General features: G+C 39.7%; 1 protein-coding gene across 1 annotated transcript in view; it reads right to left on the bottom strand.

The window, feature by feature from the left end:
• Positions 1-25,975, bottom strand: part of DOCK2 (dedicator of cytokinesis 2) — a 449,812-nt gene that overhangs the window by 273,196 nt on the left and 150,641 nt on the right. Inside the window, exon 17 of the mRNA XM_074960680.1 lies at positions 13,921-14,016. Within this exon, the coding sequence (XP_074816781.1) occupies positions 13,921-14,016 (96 nt within the window). The remainder of the gene's footprint in view (positions 1-13,920; positions 14,017-25,975) is intronic.

Raw genomic sequence — 25,975 nt, 5'->3', positions numbered from 1 at the left:
GATTTATTTGGGTATAAGCTTTCGTGGGTAAAAAACCCCACCTCTTCAGATGCTCACTGACTAACTTCATGAGGTTTTCAGGGAGGTTACCACCAGAGATATGAAAATGAATGATATATGAAACTGAAGTGTTTGAAATAACTTTCCACTAACCTGAAATTAGTAATAAAAATCAAAACCTTGATTGCTGGACTGGCAACAGCTATTATATGGATAGAGACATGTCCAATAAAGACTTGCTAATCATTTGGTGGTTGGGATCCATCAACAGTTAACCTATAATGAATGTTTTCCCTGGTCTTATGCACTTCAGATGAAGTGTTATTTGGAAAAGAAACAACAATAACCACTTCACATTCAGAACTGGGGTTTTAAACCTGGATAGACTGCAAACATACCTAGATGCTTAAATGATAAGCACATCACAAGTTCCTGGATAGAAAACATAACAGAGGTAAAAACAACCAAGAGTCCTTGTGGCAACTTAGAGACTAACAAATTTATTTGAGCATAAGACTTTGTGGGATATAACCCACTTCATCAGATGCACGGAGTGGAAAATACACTAAGCAGGTATGAATATACAGCACGTGAAAAGATGGAAGTTGCCTTACCAAGTGGGGGGTGGGGTTCAGTGCTAACGAGGCCTATTTAATTAGAGTGGAAGTGGCCCATTTCCAACAGTTGACAAGAAGGTGTGAGTATCAACAGAGGGAAAATTATTTTTTTGTAGTGACCCAGCCACTCCCAGTCTTTATTCAGGCCTAATTTGATGGTCTCAAGTTTGCAAATTAATTCCAGTTCTGCAGTTTCTCGGTGAAGTCTGGTTTTGACTTTTTTTTGTTGAAGAATGGTGGCTTAAGTCTGTTATTGAGTGTCCAGGGAGACTGAAGTGCTCTCCTACTGGTTTTTGAATGTTACAATTCTTGATGTCTGATTTGTGTCCATTTATTCTTTTGTGTAGAGACTGTCCGGTTTGGCCAATGTACATGGCAGAAGGGCATTGCTGGCACTTGATGGCAGATATGCAAGCGAACAAGACCTTGATGGTGTGGTTGATGTAGTTGCATCCTATGGTGGTATCCCTTGAATAGATATACGGACAGAGTTGGCAATGGGGTTTGTTGCAGGGGTTGGTTCCTGGGTTAGTGTTTCTGTGGTGTGGTATGTAGTTGCTGGTGAGTATTTGCTTCAGGTTGGGGGGCTGTCTGTAAGTGAGGACTGGACTGCAGAGGTAGTAACTTCTTCCAAACCAGGGTTGGAACACCTGCAACTCCTCAACTGATGTTGGACGCTCTGCCTTGATTAAGTCATTTCCTCTGTTACATGCAAGCAGGACTACTTGGTACACTCTCACTGGGTCTGTGAAGAATGTTAACTCAGTGAAATTTGCCATATAAAGCAATATTGAAGTCTGTCACGTTATTTGTTGCAATGCTAATGTTTGTAGTGCTCGGAATTGTATGTCAAAGTAGTGGTTTTCAGCAGTTGAGTACAGATGTAATATCGAATTAATATAAAATGAGAAAGATCGGGGACTGTGCTAGCAGTAGCATGACATAAAGATGGCATTTTAATTATTATTACTGCCAATGTTCTGTTTGGGGCAGAGCGGAAGTTTGTGGACCCTGCTACAAAACATACCCACTTTAACCGGGCCTTTATTACTTAATGTGAAGAAAAAAAAGTAGTTCTGTAGAACTACTACATGAAATATTTAAAATTTACATGGGGGTATTCAAAGCTACCCTTTTTGGGTTCTCTTCAACAAGGTCAATGCAGACAGCAATGTGTGGTCTTTCAATATTTCCCTCATTTGAGCTTTCAATGCACCATTATATACCTCCAAGCAGAAAGCAGTCTGCATTTTATGTAGAGACTTAGAGCATAGAGAGTAAATCACACACCGTGTTTCCCCATCATGAAAAGTTTCGAACCACTTTTCATGCATGTTTCAGTGTTTACGGGTGGCATTATCAAGCAGCTGACAAGGATCAACACCACCATAACTTCACAATGAAGCTGTCTTGTATATTTAAATAATAATTCTCTGCAGCAGCTGCAGAGTGCCAAACTAAATTTCCCTCATCATCATCTTCCCTTGAGTAGAGTGTTTGCCTCCATCTAAACCAACCTTTTCTCGCAATCGCTTGAGTGGACCTCACAGAATGCGATTAGCTAGTCTTACGCTCAAGGCAATGTCTTCCCCTATTCTTTGAATAACAGTCTGGCAAGGAACAAGAAGAAAAACATCAGCCTAAAGCTGTCATGCTCCTCCCCGCAAAAGGGCCACACCATCAGAACATTAACCCTTTCATCCCTGCCAAAAATGTTTGTGGGATGTAGGAATTCCATACCCCTGCAGAATTCTAGCCACCATGAATTTTACAGGGTTATGCTTGGCTTTGAATGTTTTATTGTTTGCATTATGTTTATCATATCATGAATGATATATTTTTAACTATATACAGTACATTATGAAGTAGAAAGGGTAATATTAAAATCCAAATATCACTTATATTCAAATAAACAGAAGCAGAGGGCAAAGCATTTTCCTATATTTTTCAAGTACTCTGCAACTTTGAAAAAGTCTCTCTTTTTCATGGCAAATTAATATACAGAATGACCTTAGAATCAACACAGAGTTCAGCATAGAGTTTAACTGCTACATTTAAGGTGCAATTATTCGAAGAAAAAGTGACTCAGAAAAACTGACACAGTAGGGTTCCCTATTAATCCTCCCTTACCAAATTATTTTTGTTCCTTATTAATTGTGTTCACGTGAAATTCTTTCAGTTTACAGAATAGGTCAGAAGATTATTTTTAACTGCTTGGTCTCCGAATCTAACCAGGAATATGAAAACCAAGGTGTGTTTTCTGTCCTTTGCATCTATACCAGAATTTAGGTGACAAGTTTGTGGATGACATACAATAAAATTCTAGCTTACGCTTTCATATGACTATTAACTCTGCAGAAGCAAGAATTTGTCTGTCAGTAAACAGATGCAACTCTCAGATGCACTGAGAGCCAGTAAATTGACTAAGGTATAATTTTTAGTTGCTTTCCACTTATATAAATCATAGCTATTGTTTTAACTCTTTAGTCCTGGATCCACAGAGTCAGTTAAAAACACCGCCTAATTCTGTGCACTAGAGTTATAGGATCAAGGCAAAGGTTTGCAAACTGTTTTTTGATTGTATGTAAAATATATTTTTCGTTTTTGTTCTCTATTTGGAAAATGTCTCTGGCTTTCTTTTTGTGAACTATTAACATGTGTAATACAAGGCATTGTCTTGTGTGTGGTCAGGTAAGAGAAGTGTGTGGCTTAGTGTTTCGTTCAGCGTCAAATGAACCCTAATCACTATGACTGACTTTTTCCAGTGGGCCAGCGTCAGAAACAAAAATATGGCCATATCTGGAAGACCACCGCTGATTAGTTATAGCAGTTATTTCCATTTCTTATAGTAACTAAATAAAAATGGTAGTAATTGCGCTGTGTTTTTATTTCTCGGTATTCATTTGAGGAATATAATCTGTCAAATTCCGACAATTTTAGGTCAAATGCTGGAAATAAAATTGCTGATTTTTATAATGTTTTAACATGTTTTGCAAACAGGCCCTAGTGACATAAGTATTATTCCCGTTTTCAATATGGGAAAAATAAAACAGGCTGGTTAGGAGAAATGTCCAGGGCAACAAAGTGGGTCAGGGTCAGAGTCAGGATTCAAATGCAGGAGTGAATAGCCCCAGCCCCAGGCCACGAAGAGAATACAATCAGTCAGGGAGTAACTAAACCATATCCACACATCCTGTGAAGTGTGTTTGAGCTCTGTAATGTTATGTATTGTAATTCTTGCCCAAAAATTTCTTTAAAAATGAAATAGTTTAGTAAATGTTTCTGTCTGATGGTAGTAATTTTTATCATGTGATCATAATTGTTCAGAAGTAGGAAGAACAGTGATGACATCAAGGAAATGGAGTACTTCTAACCAAGGAAATATTACAGAGCAGAGATTATATAAGAAGCAATCAACTTGGTACTGCTTCAAAATTGGAGTTGGTTAAAACCTTTCCAATTTCAGAATTTGAAGCATTTAAAAACTCTTGCCAAGCAAAAGTGGCTAAAAGGTGACTGAAGTTCATCTTGTCCTGTATACTCTTAGGATTCTGCATTAACATCCCTGATTATAGTTTAAGTATTTCCCAAGTAAATCAGATGTGCATAGTGAACTGCTCTATGAACTTCGCTAACTACTTTATTGTTTCATGTTAAGATTAGGGAGGTTAAAAGGTCTTGTTTCAATACATTTTCAATTCTTGTCTGATGTATACATTTATCAATAACACTAAAATATAAGAGCCAGAGAACACTATGACTACTTGAGTTGAAACTGAGCTGCTCTATAGGCAAGGCCTTTCACTTCTGGTTTTTATTTTGTTTAAAATTTCCCAGGAATTTATCAATGTTTATTACAAAAATTATAAAATGTGTGAAATATCAGTACAAAAAAAATCTAACTTCACAATTTTCTGGGTAAATATTGCAGTGAATGCTGAGATGGGAGGACCCAGAAAGAGAAAGGTCAGAGTATTGAAAGTAAAAGCAGTTTAATGCTGTGGTTTGTTTCATGAACTGTAGATTACCATGCACATGTGTGGGGAATCTTCCACTACATTACCTTACTTCGAACAACCTCACATTTTCCACTTGGACTAAGTTATTATTCATAAACATTTACCTAAATGTAATGTGTTGGATTTTCTGAACATAATCGGTATTATCATGTACCTGAGTGGTCCAAAACTGAGGTGAAAGTCAGTGAAAAACCCAAAGCTTTTCCAAAACCCAGGAATAAAAATCAGTAAAAACTGAAAAAAAGGGGCCTTATCTACAGGGAATGGTACAATCGTTAAAATGTTACGTGTACATGACAAAATCAGCAATCCAAAAATGTAATTTCAGGCTGTCATCTTTTTTCCCTTGTATGCCAAAAGCACTGCATGCTGTAGGACAAGTGATGATGTAGCCGTGTTGGTCCCAGGATATTAGAGAGACATGGTGGATGAAGTAATATCTTTTATTGGATGGAACAACTTCTGTTGGTGATAGGGAAAAGCTTTCATGCTGACACTGAGCTCTTTAGGTCAGGCAAAAGAGCTCTGTGTAGCTCGAAAGCTTTTCTCTCTCACCAACAGAAGTTGGTCCAAAAGAGATATTACCTCATCCACATTGTAGGACAAGCGAGTGATTTAGCAAAACAAATATTTTTTTAGCTCACAAAAACAAAAACAGCTTTAGCATAGTGAAGGTTGGTCTCATCAAACCAAACAATAAAAAAGAAATACAAAGTTAAGGATTAAAATATTACGAAGTCAAGCACTCAAGATAGGAAAAGTCAGAACGAGCAATGCTCATGCAAACGCATTATGATGTAGCCCTTAATTAGATGCAAAGTGACCGCCTGTGAAAAATTTAGTGTAAGAGACTAGCTCAGCATCAGATAGGAACTTAGTGGCAGAAGCAGGATAGAATCCAAGTTTCTAGGGTGGAGTTCAATTGCCTAACCATGAGACCAGCCTTTCCTACAATCCCCTGCTTTGTGTCACTGCAGACTTGCTAACTTCTGCAACCAATGAGGCAGGAGTCCCAAAGACAACAGACTGCTTCACTACACAATCCCGATTCACTCCCAGATCAGGTCCATCCTGTGCACTAAATGAATGAGTGTGTAAAACATAATATGGGATTATGGGATCATGTACTGTTAGATATTTTTCTAAATGTAATTTTCATTTATAAAACTCTCCAAGCACTTTAGAAAGGCAGAACGCACTGTATTATCGTCCATGTGCAAACATTAGCACAGAGAGACTAACAGCCACAGCAAGTAAGTGATAAAGGCAGGAAAGTCTCAACAGATTAAAATAAAAACTACACCTGAAAATCTATTTGCTGCAACAATAGATACAAATAGTGTGGGTAGCCTAATGCAGTGGTTCTCAGTAGGGGTACGCATATCTCTGGGGTATATCAACTCATCTAGATATTTGCCTATTTTTACATCAGGCTTCGTAAAAAGCACTAGTGAAGTCAGTACAAATTAAAATTTCATACAATTACTTGTTTATGCTGCACTGTATACTATCTTATATGGCCATGTGTATATGCACTGTATTAGGCATGCATTCTAGGTTGTCATGGTGTGTATGTGGTTGCGATGTACAAATGGATAGATTTTTAAAACAAGGAGCTGGAAGCGGCAGCAGTAGCAACATTCAAAATTGTAAAAAACTGAAAATGACTGAAAATAAAACCATAGTGAGTTCTGCAAGTAACGTATTGCTTTTGGATTCACACCTACAAACAGCAATCCATCTCAAGCTTTGTGTTTCCTTTGTGGAGGAACTCTATCAAGTAACAGTATGAAGTTGGCACATTGGAAGACAAAACACCCTATGCATGCGGGCAGTAGAATTTTTTTCAAAGATAGCTTTGAGTGCCAGACTTGCCAGCTTAAAAGGAAAAAAGCTTTTATAAGCATTATACCGCTGGGGGGATGGATAGTTCAGTGGTCTGAGCATTGACCTGCTAAACCCAGGGTTGTGAGTTCAATCCTTGAAGGGAGGCCATTTAGGGATTGGTCCTACTTTGAGCAGGGGGTTGGACTACATGACCTCCTGCCGTCCCTTGATATTCTATATTTTAAAGTAAGGTGAAACTTAGGGTATGCAAGACAAATCAGACTCCTGAAAGTTTGAGAACCACTGGTCTAATGTCAAAAACACACAGAAACTGATCAATCTCACTCTTTATTTAAACTATAGAGTAGTTTAGTTTTCTATCTCCCACTTCCAATAAAAACTTTTTAAAAAAACATTGGTATGTTACAATAACAATGAGAAATCCAGAGCACTGTTTTTTCACATTTAGTAGTTGTTTGTTTTCAAGTTTGCTCCTAGCACAATAACATTTACAGATTTCATGGGTTTATTTTTGTCTATCCATTGTGTCCATGGCTACCAGCCTACTGCTTTTGTTTGCTGGTACCATAATGATGTCAGTTTGATGAGTCAAACTGAGTTAATGCCAGCTTTTCACTGAGTATTAGATTTCATGGAGCGCACAAGGTGTATTATTAACATCATCTGTGAACTTTTTCATGAAAAGACATTGAATGGAAGGTGTCAGATCTCTGGATAGGTTTTCATCTTAAGGTTTTAAGTATATTCCAATTTCTCTTTTGTGTCTCTCCAATTTTCCAGCTAACCTTATTTAAGGCTCAGACATGAAATTAAAAGATGCTTTCTAAAATTATTCCATTGTGTGTTCTCAGGAACAGTACAACGAATGATGTGCGCCAAGGAGCAAGCATTCTCTGTTCATGGTCTGAACCTGTTGGAGGGCAGCAGACAACCTGATAGAAGGAGCTTCTCACCTGCATGTCCCCCCACAGATACTGTTCATGGTATCTGGCTCTATGTATATCTAATACTACACGTGACAGCAGGGATGGAAGTGTCACACAGATTGACTAGCAACCAACCGCGAATAAAAAAGACAAAATCTGCAGCAAGTGATGTCTGACTCACCTTATTCTAGCTGCCAGACTACAAAAGCAACCAGACATCATTTTAAGAAGTCTATGTCTGATCTAATTAGTGACCCTTTTTACTCATACTCCATGCATTTATACTGTAGGCTATTTGATCTCTGAAGATGCTTTGAAAGCAGATTTCATTTTTGCAAGGAAAAAAATCACTTAGAAGCGAGTTATCACCCCCATTACATTAAAAGCAAAAGGGACACATTAATCCTAGCTGTAACTCCATTTACATCCAATCAAGTTGAACCTAGGATAGAACTGACCCAAAGGGCATTTTAAAAATCTGTATTTTCCACATTTGTGGGGTTTACTTTTTCAATTTATCTGAACATGGATAGTGAAAGTGGCCTGGATCCATTTCTAGGTCCATGTTTTATTGTTGGAGGGACACCAGCCTGATGCTGCCACATTTCGGTTCACACAGAGGTAGACAATGTTTAAATCTAAAACTTTTTTTCCATTTAAATTACATCAAAACATTTCTAGGCAAAATCCTACACTCCTGACTGAGGCCCTCACTCTCATTGACAATTTTGCCTTAAAAAGAAGAAGGATGTAGGCCCTGATTTTTAAAAGGTATTTAGGAATTGTTGCACTCATCACTGATTTAGGAGTCAAAAATCTCATATTCAAAAAAGATTTAGGCTCTTAATCCCATTGACAGTGGATGGAATTTAGACCCCTAACACAGTTAAGTATTGCAATGCTTCATTCAGTGACGCCTAAATACTTTTTAAACTCTGGGTGTTAAAGATTTACTCATCTTCTTTAGTGTTAGACTTTAGTAATTGTTTCTCTTTCACAGAACAATGACATTTGGACATAACTGACAGCATCCCCCAACATGTGATATAACTAAATCTCTTCTTTTAATTAACAGCATTGAATATTTTCTTTTAAAAAAACATGTTCCCTTTTAAAATCTCCCATTGAATTTCTTCATGTGACAATTTCTTGTCAAATAGTTTCTGACAAGCTTTTTACTTGTTTGACTTTTTTTTTTTTTTTGAAGAATTTACATTCTCTGAACACAAGGACAAGGGAGGTATTTAAACTTTTTATATTCTCATCAATTATTGCTGTGATGACTGACTTTCATTTGGTTCATCACGACACTAGGAATATCTGGGCAAAATTAGTCAATTAAAATGGTGTCTTCCTAGTTCCATAATACTAGCACTATTAGTGTCACAGTAACTCAGCACACTTAGGCACAACACTTGTTACACAGGGCCTCCCCAGGTGGAAGTATCCACCCTACACTTGGTATTAGGGCATTGGAGCAGCCCTCCATGACAACAAAATTAAAGCAACGCTGTTCACCTAAAATTATATCATGCAAGTAAACTAATGTTCTTAGTAATGATACTAGTGACAGCTTTGTTACACCAAAACAAAATTCAGATCCAATTTTCTCATCATCCTTCCCCCCGCCCCCTTTGATTTTCAGTGACCAAGCTGAGAAAAATGCACATAAGAGAATAAAGTCACTTTCAGTTCATTTATAGTTTGTTTCACAGTTGGTTTCTTTGTGCTGCAATGTAGCTGTTTCAGACACTGCAGGGAAGCATTTACTTTCATCAGATATTTTTTTATTGCATTCGTTAAATTTTTAAATAAAATGTGTAAACTTGTCTACTCATCTTTTTTTCCCTCCAAAGTTTTAGTTGAGATCAAAATCTAAAGGGATACCTTTGGCTTACTCAGGCTTCTGTCTGAAATGCTTTAACTTGCTGTGTTTACAAGTAGTGCTTAATTAGTGTAATTGAAAGAGATTAGTGAAAAAGAAAATGGCTTTTCCCATTTGCTCCCTCTGTGCAATGGCGTCCCTCGCTAGAATCACTGAGTGTTTCCCCTGTATAGTCAATTTCTCTTATTTGTACCATTCTTTCACACTGTAAACAAACTCTTTAAAAAAAGTTAACTATATTAAATCCAAAAAGCAGCAGAGGGAAACTGAGTCAAATGTACTTCTAATTAATTTTTTAGTTTAGGTTTACTAGATTTAGGCTAAATTGACATTGTTATAGTAACTGTCATAGCAGTTCATATCAGGCATCATTTCAAGTACCATAGTTGTAGCACGTTACATAGAACAGCAGTAATTTAGATGAGATGGTGGATTTTATCCCTTGTTAAAGAATTTCAGAAGTTATTTGAGGTTACTTTTTCTCTCCTTTCCCCAAAAGGAAGGAAACTTTAATTAAATCAGAAACTTGCAACTATCCAAATGACAGCTGCAACCTAACATCAAAGCTAAATTTTTTTTTTTTTTAACAGAAAACACTAACTAAAAATGGCTTCAGCCATCCCACAGCATCCTATCTGCATTTCTAGAGTCCCAAGCACCATAGTGTTTACAGTAGACCTCAGATTATCTACGCATTCTGTAGAAAGTCACACTGTATACTTATGCAGATCACCTCTAAAAGTTATAGTAGCCAGAAGTTTCAGAATTTGTTTAGCTCCATCAAGAATCGTTGAAACAATTCTGATGCATCGGCCCAGAGAAACAGTAGCTGTGATCTCTACATTGTAAGCCCTGGTTTCTTTTGCCAGTTCTAATCTTTCAAGTTAATTTAGGTTAATAGCAGTTAGATGGATTGCAGAAGCAGTGTGGTTCCATCCCTGTCGACTCTAGTGAGCAGTTTGTACCACTTCACATTTTCTATGCTATCTTTTCAAGGACAAAGTCTAGGTGGCTTGTTTGTTTTTACTTTGGGGATTTGGTGGGAGGAAGGTGTTTTTATTTTGTTTTAAATGAAAACAGAGATTCTTCTTTACTGGTCACAGAGGTCAATTCTGTTAAGAGGCTCCACATCTCATATGTGGGATGTTGTTTCGATAGAGGCTATATTAAAGCGAAATATTCATGTGCATCTGAAAGGCATGTACCTGCTGAATACAATGGGATGCTAGGCTTACTCATAAATTACAATAAAAGTACTTGGTTAGCCACATGCCTTTTCAACTGACTGCAACAAACCCTGTATTCATGATGTAGTACTAATCCTAATAGGTCTGCTGCAATTTAGCTTGTCTTTGTGATTTAGATTTGGTTTTTGATTATTCACCATACTCAAAACCAATTCAGCAATATTCATCTACAGATTATATACATAAATATATATCTACACACACGTACATAAATATATATATACTGTGCTCAAAACCAGGGCCTCTGCATGCATGTACAAGTAACCTTCCAACAATGTGCAACCGAAATTGACTTTCAGATTCATTAGATCTCCATCTAAAACCACTTCTGACTTCTTCCTTACTGTATCTCTCTCTCACTCTCGTACACACAAAGAACTGACTGCACAGATTTGACTTACACAGTGTGCTGAAAAGTAAAAGATTTGGACTCTGATGGATCAATGGAGAAATGATTTCTGGGACTAAGGGACTCCCACTGTACCTACACTGCCTGTAGTGCTAATAACTCTCTCTTACAGCTTGGATCCAAACCATTCAGCTTTGCAAATCAAAAGCAACACCCTGAATTTCACCTGGAAATAAAAAGGACCCACTGCTGCCTTGGGAGGACAAGCGTCATATGTTTTTATGTTTGGGACACCTTTAAGTAAGTGGTATGCAGATACTTTACAGAAGAGCGTAAGAATTTATAATGCTGGGGATTAATTTAAGATACATGATATAGTGTTACCCCTTTTGACCCTTGCAGCTACCCAAAACTTCAGGGTTAGCAGGTTGTTCTAGTTAGGGGGAGAAATAGGTGGTAATCAGGTATTTCTTTGATGCAGTTTTGTTTATCAACTAACATACAATGTCCTGTGTCTCAAAGTAGCTTCATTTGCTTACAGCACCAAGAGCACTATTTCAGCCTGCATCCCACCCAAAAACCTCTCCCCAGGCTTCTTCCAGAGCCATACACCATGCGTTCAGTTGTTCCTTCAAGCTGTCTTGCTCTCTGGTTCTGTGTGTTCTGCCTTCCCTCACACACACTCTTACCCATACAATACTCAGCAAAAGCACCTCCTCCAAAACAGGGTTGCCAACTTTCTAATCACAAAAAAAAAAAAAAATCGAACACCCTTGCCCCACCCTCTTCCCCACCCCTGCCCTGAGGCCCCACTCCCTGTTCACTCCATCCCCACCCCCCTCAGTCGCTTGCTCTCTCCCATCTCATTCACTCATTTTCACCAGGCTGGGGCTAGGGTTGCCAATTTTGTATTCCTGGAGATTTCATCACATGACAATCTTTAATTCCTGGAGACTCCAGGCCAATCCTGGAGGGTTTGGCAACCCTAGCTAGGGCAGGGGTTTGGGAGGGCGAAGGGCTCCAGCTGGGATAAGGGATTTGGGGTGCAGGAGGAGGCTCTGGGCTGGAGGGTGGGGCCAAAGGGTTCAGCGTGTGGGAGGGGGGCTCCAGGTTGAGGCAGGGGGTTGGGGTGTGAGAGAAGGTACAAGCTCTGGGCTGGGAGTGCGGGCTCCGGGATGGGGCCAGAAATGAGGGGTTCAGGGTGCGGGAGGGGTTCTGGGCTGGGGCAGAGGGTTGGGGTGCAGAAGGGGGTGAGAGGTGCAGGCTCCAGGCAGCACTTACCTCAGGCAGCTCCCAGGAAGTGGCGACTTGTCCCTCTGGCTCCTAGGCGGAGGGGCCGGGGGCTCTGCGCACTAGCAACAGTTCCCGGCCAATGGGAGCCACAGAGCTGGACGCAGGATTTCTGGGGGCTCGACCCCCAGCCTTGTCGTGGTTACAAGGACTCTGCCACACAGGATATGAAAGGGGAGCCCTTGAGGTCAGGCAGGCCTCTGGGTAAAGGAAGTGGGAGCGAGGACTCAGATCCTTTCGCTAGCCCATTTCACCAGGGTAGCATATAAGCCAGGAAAGTTCCCCACAATAGCGCGACCATTCCCCCAGTTATACTGGGAACCCTAGTCTAAACCTAGTCTAATACCCCTTTTGTCTTAGGTGGAGGCTTGTGATTAATTCATCTTTACAGCTAAATTAATGAAGGGTGCATTCACACCCATCAGTCTCAACAAAGTTTGTGACCCATGCAGCCACTTTCCCAGCCTAACAAAAAACATACAAATGCAGGGCCAGATTCTGCAACTTTTAGTCCCTTCAAGTAGTACTTCAACTCAGTGGGACTATTCACAAGAGTAAACGCAGAAAGCACTGCAGAATCTGCCCCTAAATTAAATTATAGATCAGCAGAAATAACCCTAAAACCATTGGCTCTGCCCCCACAGCATTCCCAGGCCATGGAGCTGTCCATCTCCTGCATTGGGGTTAGCATCCCCAGTGACTATGGCCTCTTGCATGCAGCGTTCACAAGACTGGGACAAGAGATTGATGTTCCCCCACTGTAAAGAGCCATTGACAAAAGATGGATTTTTCATCTTCCTTCCAGACACGGAGCCAGAAAAAGCAGCTAGTTCCATAGATTCACAGAGTTTAAGACCAAAAGAAACTTTTAGATCATCAAGTCTGACTTTCTGTATATCACAGACCATTACATTGCACTCAGTTAACCCTGTATTAAGCCTAATAACTTGTGTTTGACTGAAGTGTATTTTCCAGAAAGCACCCAGTCTTGATTTGAAGACATCAAGAGTCAAAGAATCCATCACTTCCCTTCCTACTTTGTTTCTATGATTAATCACCCTCACTGTTAAAGAATTGTGCCTAGTTACTAATTCGAATTTGCCTAGGTTCAGTTTCCAACCACTGGTTTTTCTTCGCCCTTCTCCACTAGACTAAAGAGCCCTTTAGTACCCAGTGTTTCCTTCCTGTGAAGGTATTTATACTTTGTAGCCAAGTCACCTCTCAGTCTCCTTTCTGATAAGAAGGATAATGTCCTAATGCTCTGCAAAGCAAGAGATCTCTGAAACTCATCAGAAGAAACGTTGAAGGGGCTGCAGGTAAAATCATTTTATAAGCTATTCAGACAACCAACTTTAAGCAGGTACTTTCATTTTAAATCAACAGAAACACTGCTTTCTGTGAGGTAGACTCTCCCCTTAAAACACAAGTATTCAATAACTCACTTCAACACAGAAGGGATTAACATATAAACAGGAGAGTGGCTAAGGCCCAAATCCTGCTAGCAATATTCAGGGTTCTGCTCAGCCAGTCTTTAACAGGCCCACTTGTGTTAAGAGGGTGAACATGATTCAGCCACTGTATTTGAAACCTGAAAACCGGTTTGCCAAAAGACCACCAAGAAAGAATACTGCAGATACAGCATTAGTAGAAAAAATGGAATAAAATGGGTTGGCATGAAAATCCATCTTTAAGGCATGCTGAAGACATTTTAAAACAAATCATTTAAAAATACTACTCACTATCAAGGTGTCATCTCGCCCCATTGAAATAACAGTCCTGTTCACTGTGCGTAGTAGTTGTACCATTAGTTCTTGAATGTGATGATAAGTGGACTCCTGTAAAATGTAAAATATGAAGCCAATATTGACATGAACTCAATATTTTTAAAGCAGAAGAAAGAATTAGGTTAGTAAACTACTGATACTTTCAATAGCTGAATGACATCCTTGAGTGAAGTAATGGACCAGTCTTGCTTGCCCTAGTCAGCAATCCCACTCATTTCAATAGGAATGCTCATTTCAGTAAGGCAAGCAGAGTATGACCCTTCTCTTGCCATCACCTATCCCTATTCTCACATTAGTTCCAGTCAACGTGGTTGGTTATCAGGCAGTCATACTGCCCAAGCGACAGAGAACATACAGGAGAAAACTGAACTGTGGCACAAGAAGCTACAAATGCTAATAGCCACCAAGTTTGCCTTCAGCTCAAAGTTTAAGTTTTAGGATTAAGGAATAATTGTACAGTGAAGGAAAATACCTTTGTTTCCAGATTTGCATCTCACAACCTGACCACCACACACTGTGGTGGTAATCCTTCTTCATAAGACACTTAGTTAGGCATTATGCTGACAAACACAGTTTTATAAAAACTATAATATGGAAGCTATTGCACGTATCCCTCACTAAGCCTACTCTGCTAGTTAACCAAGAGACTTTTTGTCATGTCTCCAGCAATGCTTTGAGTTTTAACATAACTCTCTCATAAATCAGGGATGAAATCTTAAGTGTTTCACTCAACACAGTACAACTGGCTTCACCTGCCAGCAGACCACATAAGCAGATTTTTCAGATTTTTGTAAAGAAGTTCCCAAGTACATAAGCCAGACCTATTTTTCATTTAACAGAGTTGTCAGTCTGCAGTTCTTCGTTCAGACTGTATACGGTGTTCCATAGCTTCACATCTGTTATGATAATCATTGGAATTTTACAAACTGAAGATGGTTGGCAGTAGTCTCAAGTGACATTTACAAGTTTTTGTTTCTGAAATACATGTCAAATCAAAGCAACAGCTAATAAGTTTGTCTGAATTGTTATCACAAAACCTATTTGTATAGGATTTATAACCCTGTAATAAAATAAATCAGCACGTAATACAATTGAGCAAGTTCTCAAACAAATGTTTTCCAAAACTTTAAAAAATTTTCCTTTCCAAACAATTCAACATCTTTTCATCACAAAGTTTAGGGCAATATGATTCTGATGTTAATTTCACTGATTTTTCTGAGTTATTAGTCCCTGAATACTAACTGAATATATATGTTGTGGCATTTTATACTTTACAAACTCATAATATCCTGCTGTACTATAATTATTTTGCTACTACACAGTGTTATTCCTCAGTTCATTTTTTGACACAATGGGAATTTTCTTTAATATATTTTATGGAACCTAGCATGCCTCAGTTTCCCGCTGTACATTGCATTGCCACCCAGTGGGTGCTAAAGGATTAACACTGTTACTGGAACAGTACAGGTGACAGGAGGTGTTTGCCTTTGGGTCACCTTGCAGTCTTGTGAAATGAAGAGTTGTTAAAAAAACAGTCTGAATCAACAGCATGACAAAGATGCCCCACTGACTGAACAATCCATATCTAACAGCAGGAAACCGCAGTAGATGGGACTTGTGACCTGAGCTGGAGAACAAGGTGTAAAGGTGATTGAAAAGAAAGGAAGCCCTTTTGGAGGGACTCAGGAACTCTGACTGGATGAATAAAGGGACAAGACAGGGAGCCAAAGACAGAGTCCATCATCAAAGCTGGGCTGGCTCATCATGGCACTGATTTCACCAGGATGACCCATGTCTTAACTTCTGCCTCTCTATGCGAACCTAGCCTCGGTACTCCAGGTGACTAATAAATGGTTATATTGTTTTGAAAAGGCTGTTTGTGTTTCTGTAAATATTCACTCAGAATATTGCACCCTGACAGGGCACAATATAAGCCTCCTACAGGACTCTGGCTTGGCAGAATTCACTGCAAGGAGTCACTCAGACAGACAAGGATTGCTGGTGCCGAAGGCCCAGTCTCAGAGTTGTAGAGGCCACGGGCCTGTCCCTTTGGAACTGTGTGGGTCCTTGGGACGCAGCATACTAAAAGGGTCACTCCCAGGAGATCGGTTACAGGCTGGGGAATAAACTAGACCCTGTGACTCTGTGGCAATATTTAGTACAGGAAAAACAAACCTTAAGCATTTTTTAAGCCATTCACCAAACTATTGAATGACTGTGCACAGGAGCAGATAACGGGAGTTTTGCAATATAATTCTCCAGGTGAAGGAGGAGTGACTATGTGACCTTGGGGTGAGTCGGTTGGTTCGTTGTGTGCTTGCTGCTTTACTGAAGTATATAGTGGGGTCTGTTTGTCTGGGGGGCAGGGAGCGAAATATGCTGAGCCTAGCAGCCTTTTAGGCAAGGCTGAGAGCTTCTTAATGAGGCTATTCAGGGAAAACAAGGGTTTAAACAGCTAACTCCTAAGCTACCAGAGGAGCTCATGAACAGGAGCAGCTAACAGTGTTGTTTTGCACAGGACTTTAGAGGGGGAGTCTGAGAGCCAGATACACCTCATTAATATTCTCTACACATAGGCCAATAAACAACCCCCCCCCCCAAACCCCAAAACAAAGAACACCCAAGAAAAAAAGCTTCAGGAATAAAAAGAATGCAGGCAGAAGTCCAGCAGCAGAGTGGGGGCTATCCAGTTTATTGCACTGAATGCAACATGAGGATTACCCGCCTCGTGGGCAGGTGGCATGTGTGTGCATTCACAGCAAGGAGTTCATGACCCTCAGAGAGAGTATGCGCTCTGGAGACCAGAATGGCTGAACTAGAGGAGGTAAGGGAGATGGAGGGGTACATAGGTGAGGGTACATAGGTGGTCCACCCCCAGTCTGACAGTCTCTGTGCTATCGAGGAGGATGAAAGTCTTGGGGAAGGAGAACAACCAAGTGGAGTGGAGGGAAACAATGCCATAATTGGGACCCTCCTTCTAGATGACATAATGGTGGTATCTCGCGCTGAGGCTCTCTCTCCAGGGGAGGGAATCCCTGTGAGATTCGATCATTAGAAATATAGATAATTGGGTTTGTGATGACCAGAAGAACGACATGGTGAATTGCCTACTGGGTGCGAAGGATGCGGATCTCTTGAGACATCTAGACAAGCTTATATACAGTGCTGTGGAGGAGCCGGTGTTCGTGATACACATAGGTACCAATGAACTATAGAAAGTTAGGAGAAAGGTCCTAGAGGCCAAATTTAGGCTGTTAGTAAGAAACTGAAGTCCAGTACCTCGATGGTAGCATTCTCTGAAATACTTCCAGTTCCACAAGCAGGGTCAGTTAGACTGGCAGAACTGCAGGGTCTCACCGAGTCCATTAGACAATGCTGTAGGCAGAAGGGGCTTAGATTTATTAAGAAGTGGGGAATTTCTTGGGAAAGGAGGAGCCTATCCGGGAAGGATGGGCTCCATCTAAATCAAAATGGAACAAGACTGCTGGCATGTAAAATTAAAAAGGTCAGAGGAGTTTTTAAACTAAGGGCTAGAGGAAAGCCGATAGGTACGGAGGAGCATATGGCTTGGACTTCCCTTAGTGGAGAATCTATTAAAGGGGATTCTCTATATCCTAGTAAATAGGACAGGATAGAAGTTAATAAAGTACACGTAGGAACTGAAGAGAAACAGTCCAATGAAAAAGAGTCCTATTCAATTACATCGCACAAGGCAGACAGCTAAAAAAATTTTAAAGTGTATACTAATGCCAGAAGTCTAAACACTAAGATGGGTGAACTTGAGTGCCTGGTATTAAATGAGGATATTAATATAATAAGCATCACAGAAACTTGGTAGAATAATGACAATCAATGGGACATAGTAATTCCAGGGTACTAAATATATTGGAATGACAAAGTAGGTCATGCTGGCAGGGTAAAGATATGTGAAAGAAATCAGAGTCAAACAGAGTAAAAATCTGAAATTAATCAAACTGTACCATAGAATTGTTATGGATATAAATTTCATGCTTGAATAATAAGGATATAACAATAGGAATTACACTGCCTGACCAGGATGATGATGGTGACTATGAAATGCTCTGGGAGATTAGAGAAGCTAGAAAAATAGAAAACTCAAATAATGGGGGATTTCAACTATCCCCATACAAACTTGGTACATCTCACCTCAGAACGGGATGCAAAGATAAAGTTTCTAGATACTATTAATGACTGCTTCTTGGAACAGCTAGTCCTGGAACACAGCCAAGAGAAGAGGCAATTCTTCATTTAGTCCTGAGTGGAGCACAGGATCTGGTCCAAGAGGTGAATATTGCTGAATTGCTCAGTACACAAAAATGAGGAAGCTAGCTAAATGAAAATTAAAAGAAACAGTCACAAAAGAGAAATGTCTGCAAGCTGCACAGCAACTTTTTAGGAACACCATGATAGAGGCTCAAATTAAAAGTTGACTATTTTTTTTCATTTGGGGTATAATGATCAAAAAAGTGTCATGACGGCTAAACAACAAAGTAAAAGAAGTGGTTGGAGACAAGGGGCGTCCTTTCAAAACTGGAAGTCAAATCCTATTGAAGAAAATAGAAAGGAGCATCAAATCTGGCAAGTCAAGTGTAAAAGTATAATTAGTCAGGCCAAAAAATAATTTGAAGAGTAACTAGTAAAAGACTCAAACTAAGAGCGAAAAATAATTAAGTATCTCAGAAGCAGGAAGCCTGCCAAACCATCAGTGGGGCCATTAGACAATCAAAGTGCCAAAGGAGCATTCAAGGAAGATAAGGCCAGTGCAGAGAATCTAAATGAATTATTTGCACTGATCCTCACTGCAGAGGATGAGAAAGAGATTCCCACCCCTGATCCATTCTTTATAGGTGACACATCTGAAGGACAGCCCCAGATTGAGGGGTCAATAGAGGAGGTTTTGGAACAAATTGATAAATTAAACAGTAATAAGTCACCAGGACCAGATGCTTATTCACCCAAGAATTCCAAAAGAACTAAAATATGAAATTGCAGAACTACTAACTGTGGTATGTAACCTATCACATACATTAGATTCTGTACCAGATGACTGGAGGATAGCTAATGTGAGAACTATTCTTTAAAAATTGCCAGAGGCAATCCTGGCAACTACAGGCCAGTAAGCCTAACTTGAGTATCATGAAAATTGGTTGAAACTATAGTAAAGAACAGAATTATCAGACACATAGATTAACATGATATGCTGGAAAACAGTCAATATGGCTTTTGTAAAGGGAAATCATGCCTCACCAGTCTATTAGAATTCTTTGAGAAGGTCAACAAACATGTGGATTTGTTAGTCTCTAAGGTGCCACAAGTACTCCTTTCCTTTTTGCGAATACAGACTAACATGGCTGCTACTCTGAAACATGTGGACAAGGGTGATCCAGTGGATATAGTTTACTTGGATTTTCAGAAAGCCTTTGACAAGATCCATTACCAAAGACTCTTAAGCAAAGTAAGCAATAATGAGATAAGAGGGAAGATCCTCTCATGGACCACTAACTGGTTAAAAGACAGGAAAGAAGGGGTAGGAATAAAGGGTCAGTTTTCACAGTGAAGAGAGGTAAATAGCAGCTCTGCTCCCCTCCCGACAGGGATCTGTACTGGGACCAGTACTGTTCAACAAATTCATAAGTGACCTGGAAAATGAGGTAAACAGTGAAGTGGAAAAATTTGCAGATGATACTAAATTAACTATACATACAAAATGATGGGATCCAAATTAGGTGTCACCATTTGAGATCCTGGAGTCATCATAGATAGTTCTCTGAAAACATCTGCTCAATGTGCAGCAGCAGTCAAAAAGGGAACAGAACGTTAGGAACTACTAGGGAAGGGATAAAAATAAGAGAAAATATCCGACTGCCAGTATATAAATCCATGGCATGCCCACATCTTGAATGCTGCGTGCAGTTCTGGTCGCCCCATCTCAATAAAGTTATATTAGAAATGGAAAAGGTACAGAGGAGGGCAACAAAAATGATTAGGGGTATGGAACAGCTTCCATACAAGGAGAGACTAAAATGATTGGGACCTTTCAACTTGGAAAAAGACCACTGAGGGAAGATATGATAGAAGTCTATAAAATCATGAATGGTGTAGAGAAAGTGAATAAGGAAGTGTTATTTATCCCATCACATAAGACAGGAACCAGAGTTCACCCAATGACATTAATGGGCTGCAGGTTTAACACAAACATAAAGAAGAAATTCTTCACAAAATGCACAGTCGATCTATGAAATTTGTTGCCAGGGGATGTTGTGAAGGCGAAAACTATAACAGGGTTCAAAAAAGAATTAGATGAATTCATGTGGGATAGGTCCATCAGTGGGTATTAGCTAAGATGGTCATGGATGCAACCCCATGCTCTGACTGCCCGTAGCCTCTGACTGCCAGAAGCTGGGAGTGCATTGCAAGGGATAAATCAGTCAAGAAATTGCCCTGTTCTGTTCATTCCCTCTGAAGCATCTGGCATTGGCCACTGTCTGAAGAGAGGATACTGGACTGATCCTGAACGGCCATTCTTATGTTCTTAACTCCATGTCACTTGTTCAATATCCCTGCCACCTCTACAAAAGCAGAGTTACCGGACGTGTACTCCAATTGTTGGCTTATCAACTCCAATATTTATAATGCTCTTCAGGGTTTCATTTATAAAAAGCCAACAGCACGGCTTCCTCCTACAGCTCCTGACACGCGTGCCTCACTGACTAACTGGGAGGCTTTTAACTAGTTCCAGCCAGCCCTTGATTGGCTTCAGGTGTCCCAATCCACCTATCGCCACTGCTTTCTAGAAGGATCTTAATTGGCCCCAGCTGTCTTGATTAACCTGGAGCAACTGCCATTTGGTTACCATGGTACCAGGGATTTGTTTAGCCTGGGGCTAACATACCTGTTCCTCACTACTTTACTATAGCCATCTGCCCTTGCCCCCATCACAAAACACAAACTATAAATAGCTGTCTTTGTTTTTTTCTACTGTTACCATTTTGGCTTGTTTTAGAAGCCTAAAAAGTAATGAACTGTTTGAAACATAACTAATAAAATGGAATAGTTTTTTTATTGGATTAACAGGATGCACTGAGTTGTTTTTACTACCCCAAGATTAATATACCAAGTATTCTTCTTCCCTATGCTAATAAATTTCAGAACCTTAGGATGGATCACAGATTCTTAACTATCGTCTGATGGTCATGCCCTTCCAGTTACTGAATTTGCCCATTCTTTCAGCCCCTGAGGCATATTGCTAGAATGGAAGTTATCCTCCCAAATATTTCATTATATTTATTAAATCAATACCTCTAGTTTCTATATGCAACTAAACATGATTTATGGACTCAGTCTATCCCTCTAAGAGTCCAAATTATCGAACATGCTCCTAGGGCTCCAACATCCATGCACACAGTTCCCCCATTATCGAGTTACTATGAGAATATAATTAATTACTTATATTACCACTTATTTTATTAGGCCTGGATAAGTTATTCATTGGGTATAAAATTAATGCAAATTTACCCGTCTGTTCACAAATTGATCTTGACATCTATAAATATAATTGTTGTAAGTAGTTGCTGAACAGCCTGGACAACCATTTCTGAGTAAGTGAGCTATTCGAGAAGTATTTGCTTTGACTACCATGGGATTTTGCACTTTGGTAGACAAGCTCTCTTCTAATTTGAGTATGTGTCAATCCTCATGATGAATGCAATGGGATTAGTGGTCTCAATTTAGTAGTGGTAGAGGTTTGTCCACTACATGAGCTGGACAAACGACTGATTTTTCAGTCCTCTGGCAGTTTGGGGAACAGGGAGAGGGAATCGGTTCAACCCAAAGTGAATCTGAAAATTGCAAAAAATTTCAGTGAACAAAAAGACATCCATTTTGGCTTTAACAAACAGACTCAAAATGGACTTTTCTGGGCGGTGGCAGACTCTCTTCTAACTTTTAAAATATCAGGTAGAGCACTGATCCTGGAGGTGGGAGGCTATGTGATATTCTGGCACAGGTCCCTCTCAATCACTGGGCTAAAAATTATATGGGAGTCCTCCTCTAACTCCCAAAACTATTCAACAAATTCATGACAAATCCATGAACAGACTCAGGTCGACCGAAACTGCATTTCTGGGTGAATCAACTATTCATCTGACAAATTTCACCTACCATTATCCACTACCACAACCCACTATCGATCCATTTGTTACAGTATGGTTAGGTATCTCCACTTCAATAACATCCAAAACCAGAGATGCTGGAAATTAAGTTTGAAACATGGCAGCAGAGTGGAGTGTAGAATTTTGCAATGGCCTGTATTCAGTCAGCATACACTCATATATGGTGGAAAAGTTTGCAAAGTCAAACCCTTTCAAGTTAGGAAACGTCAGAACTTAGGTTGCCTGTGGAATCTTAATCACCCCCCCTTATGCATATGCAGTATGATACAGTCTGTAATTGCTTGGCTACATACTGTTTCTTCCACAGGGCCCCCGACCTCCAGATGGTGCTCACCAAATGAGCAGCTATTCAATATTGTTTTATTCTCATTGTTCCCTGTGTGGCCACAGTATTCAAACCCTGCTCTGCAGAAGGAACAAACAACTTCCTCATGGGCTGTTCTATGGCTCTCATCAGATACAATAGTGAGCGCTTCCAAACATGAATGAATTTATTTTCACAACACCCCTGTGAGATGAGATGGTATTATTATCCCCATTTTATAGGTGAGGAACTGATGCACAGAGAGAATAAGTTCATAGGTAGCCACTAAGATTAAGTGCCCAATTTGAGATGCCTGGTACCGATTTTTCAGATATTTAGCAATATATAGCACTTTATATGGTCAAAGCACAGCACACATGGACTTCAGCTTCAACTGTGCTTAGCACTTCTGAAAACCAGACCCCAGGGTCTCAACACAGGCATCCAGAAACTGTGGAACACACAACTGGCGACTCCTGTTAAAAGTCTGGTTTCACTAACTAACCTAGCATCACATACAAACTCTGTGGCAGAAGCAGGAATAGAATCCAGTACTCCAGGCCAGCATTCAACTGCCTTAATCATGAGACCATTCTTTTTCATCCTGCAATCCCCTGCCAAATACACACCATCCAATTTCAGCAACAAATGAGTCAAGGGTAATAGAGACAACAGCTTCCTTCACTACAGACCCGGATTCATCCCAGAGCAGCTCTATCCTGTACACTAAAGGAGGCAGAGGTCCTGTTGGAAAAACAGTATGCAATCATGGAAGCAAAGACTAGGGTTGCCAAAAATAAGGGACAGTTTTCTTAGCACCCCACCCGACCCCTCCTCCTGATATCATCAATAATAAATACAATAAAATAAAAATAATAAAATAATAAGCCTACATTCGCCAGAATATTTCTTGCTGCTTTTTTGCAGCACTCAGCAACTCCCAATCTCGTTGTACAGAGATGAAGAAATAAGGTACCATTGGCAATCCTACTAAATACTATTATAATAGATATGCACAAGGGGGCTAAATTAAGGTTGTACAGGCAACCTTAATTTTGGCATTTACTAACTTTTGAGGCTTGCCTCTGAAACTTTAATAATGTTCTCTTAATGTGGGGTTTTTTGGTGTGGAACTACTATTTAAGTGCATCACATGTTCTACAATGACTGATAATGACTTCATAGCATGATACTTCCTGTGATATGGAAGTACAGCAGAAAATGTATACACTGTATGCATATCTGAAAGAAAACTTATTACATAATATTGAAATTGTGCTAAATATGTCTAAATGACAAAAGTAAATTGTACTAAAGTGAGAATAATGGTTTTGCTCCAGACCTGAAGTACAATTATTTAAATAATTGCTATAAGCTTTTTATATTATAAATCAAAAACTCAATACATACATTTATTAGAAAACTTAAAAGAGTTGCTCTTATTGTCACACTCAGAATTTAGACGGTGCTGTTCTGCTCTTGATAAATGTGGCTAGCACTAAGCAACATACATGGAGATTACAATAGTACTGAGAATATATGCAGAGATCTGTTTTTCAGCATTGTAATGAAAACATCTGCCAGCTACAGATGCTACTGTTTTCAGCAGCTCCTTTATTTTAATGGAAGGCATCCTATTTATTTTTCTTTTACTTCAACACTCTTCATAATTACTAGCACTACTTTAATGTCATATCTACATTCCAGGAGATCATTAGCTTTTGATAATCTATCCTCATGGCAAATTTTTCATATACCTCCAGATCATGCTCCTGATGTACACTGTTGTATTTATAGCCAAGTGTGATCATCTTTTTCAATCCTTTCTGTAGATCAGCGGTTCTCAAAATCTGGGTCACGACCCGTTTTAATGGGGTCGCCAGGGCTGGCATTAAACTTGCTGGGGCCCGGGACCAAAGCCCAAACCCCACCACCCAGGGCCAAAGCCCAAGGGCATCAGTCCTGGACAGGGGGCTGAAGCCCGTGGGCTTTGGCCCCTGCCTAGGGTGGTGGGGCTCAGGCTTCAGCTTTGGCCTCCCCACCTGGGGCAACAGGGCTCCAGCAGGCTCAGACTCTGGTCCCCCTTCCTGGGGTCGTATTGTAATTTTTGTTGTCAGAAGGGGATCACGGTGCAATGAAGTTTGAGAACCCCTGCTGTAGGTATTTTCCTTCTCTGAATGTACTCCAACATCTTCTGCCTGCTCATTGATGCCCAAATTCAATTATTCACCCTTAGCCGCATAGGTCTTGCTTTGAAGCACACAACATTTGATATTGCTGTACAAAGGGAGAGTGTAAAGATTTAGCACTGTTTTTTGTTCTAAACAGTAGTGTGTATCTACTCTTGAAGAAAAAAAGTAGTTATCCTTGTACACTGTGACTTAGTACACTGTGACATATTTTCCATGGTAAGATGTGCTGCTATGTCAAGTTTCTAAAGTGTGCATTAGTAAAGGATCGTGGAGGCAACTTGGAGTTAAAAAAAATGGAATTAAACTGAAAAATCCCCTATTCCTTGCAATTCTCATTTATATCAGCTGAAAAGTAAAATGACCATAGAGCTAAGGCATCTAACATTCACCCAGAGCATAAGTTAAATGAAATAAAATAAATAACTCACAATACAGACTCTTAAGGATCTTCCAAACTTTAGTTTTCATCAACACACTTTGCCTGTCCACCAGTGTGTGTTATTACTTGACTATGGAACAACCTCACACCTCACACCCAGCAGCTGGAAAGGTCATCTCTGAGTTCTTTGATTGCTGAGCACCTTTTTTTACACTCCAGTGAAGGTGTGCAAAATTACTACCTTTTAAGAGCATTGGCCGCATAAGCACCCGCATCAGACCTGGATAATATCTGTTAATTTCTTAGAGTGTTCAATGTTACTTCATAAAATCTGCAGAGACTGTTTTGTTTTCACCCAGAGAAGACACACCCTGTGTTGCTGCTGGAATTGCAGCACTTCTTAGTAGTCTCCTGGTTAGAATTCTTGTCATGAAATTACAGAGTGTGGAGTTCAACACTGACAATTCAAATGGAATTTTTATGTGCCGTGCTGTACGAGGTGTTTTATGCTTTGTCCCCTGTTAGAATTCAAGATGTTTATATTAATCATAGTTCTCTCCAATGTATTGATTACCACTATAATTTTGGGAAAAAAAGGGCAGGCTTTTTTAGGCTTGAAAAACTTCACTCTTGAACTTCACTACTTTTATGTGGAAAAATTGCAGCATTAAATATTGAGAGCTCTAGAATACTGATGTATTCACACTGCTTCAAATGGCCAAGGAAATATGGGAACATTTAGGTCTACGGTGCATGAGCTCCCCCCTCCTGTAATCAATTTCACTGCTGTCATTGCCTCTGATACTCAGTAGCAGACTTTTTTTTTTTTGAAATAATAGTATTACCAACATTTCTACTGCAGTTTCTTCTTTAATGTCTTACACTTTTTGTATTCCTTTGATAGTCTTTCTAGGCATAGGTCTCCTTCCTAGGTGAGGATGTT

This window comes from Natator depressus, chromosome 8 (assembly GCF_965152275.1).
Source record: "Natator depressus isolate rNatDep1 chromosome 8, rNatDep2.hap1, whole genome shotgun sequence".
Lineage (NCBI taxonomy): Eukaryota > Metazoa > Chordata > Testudines > Cheloniidae > Natator > Natator depressus.
The sequence above is the reverse complement of the archived record's forward strand: the minus strand, read 5'-3'. Positions and strand labels throughout refer to the sequence as shown.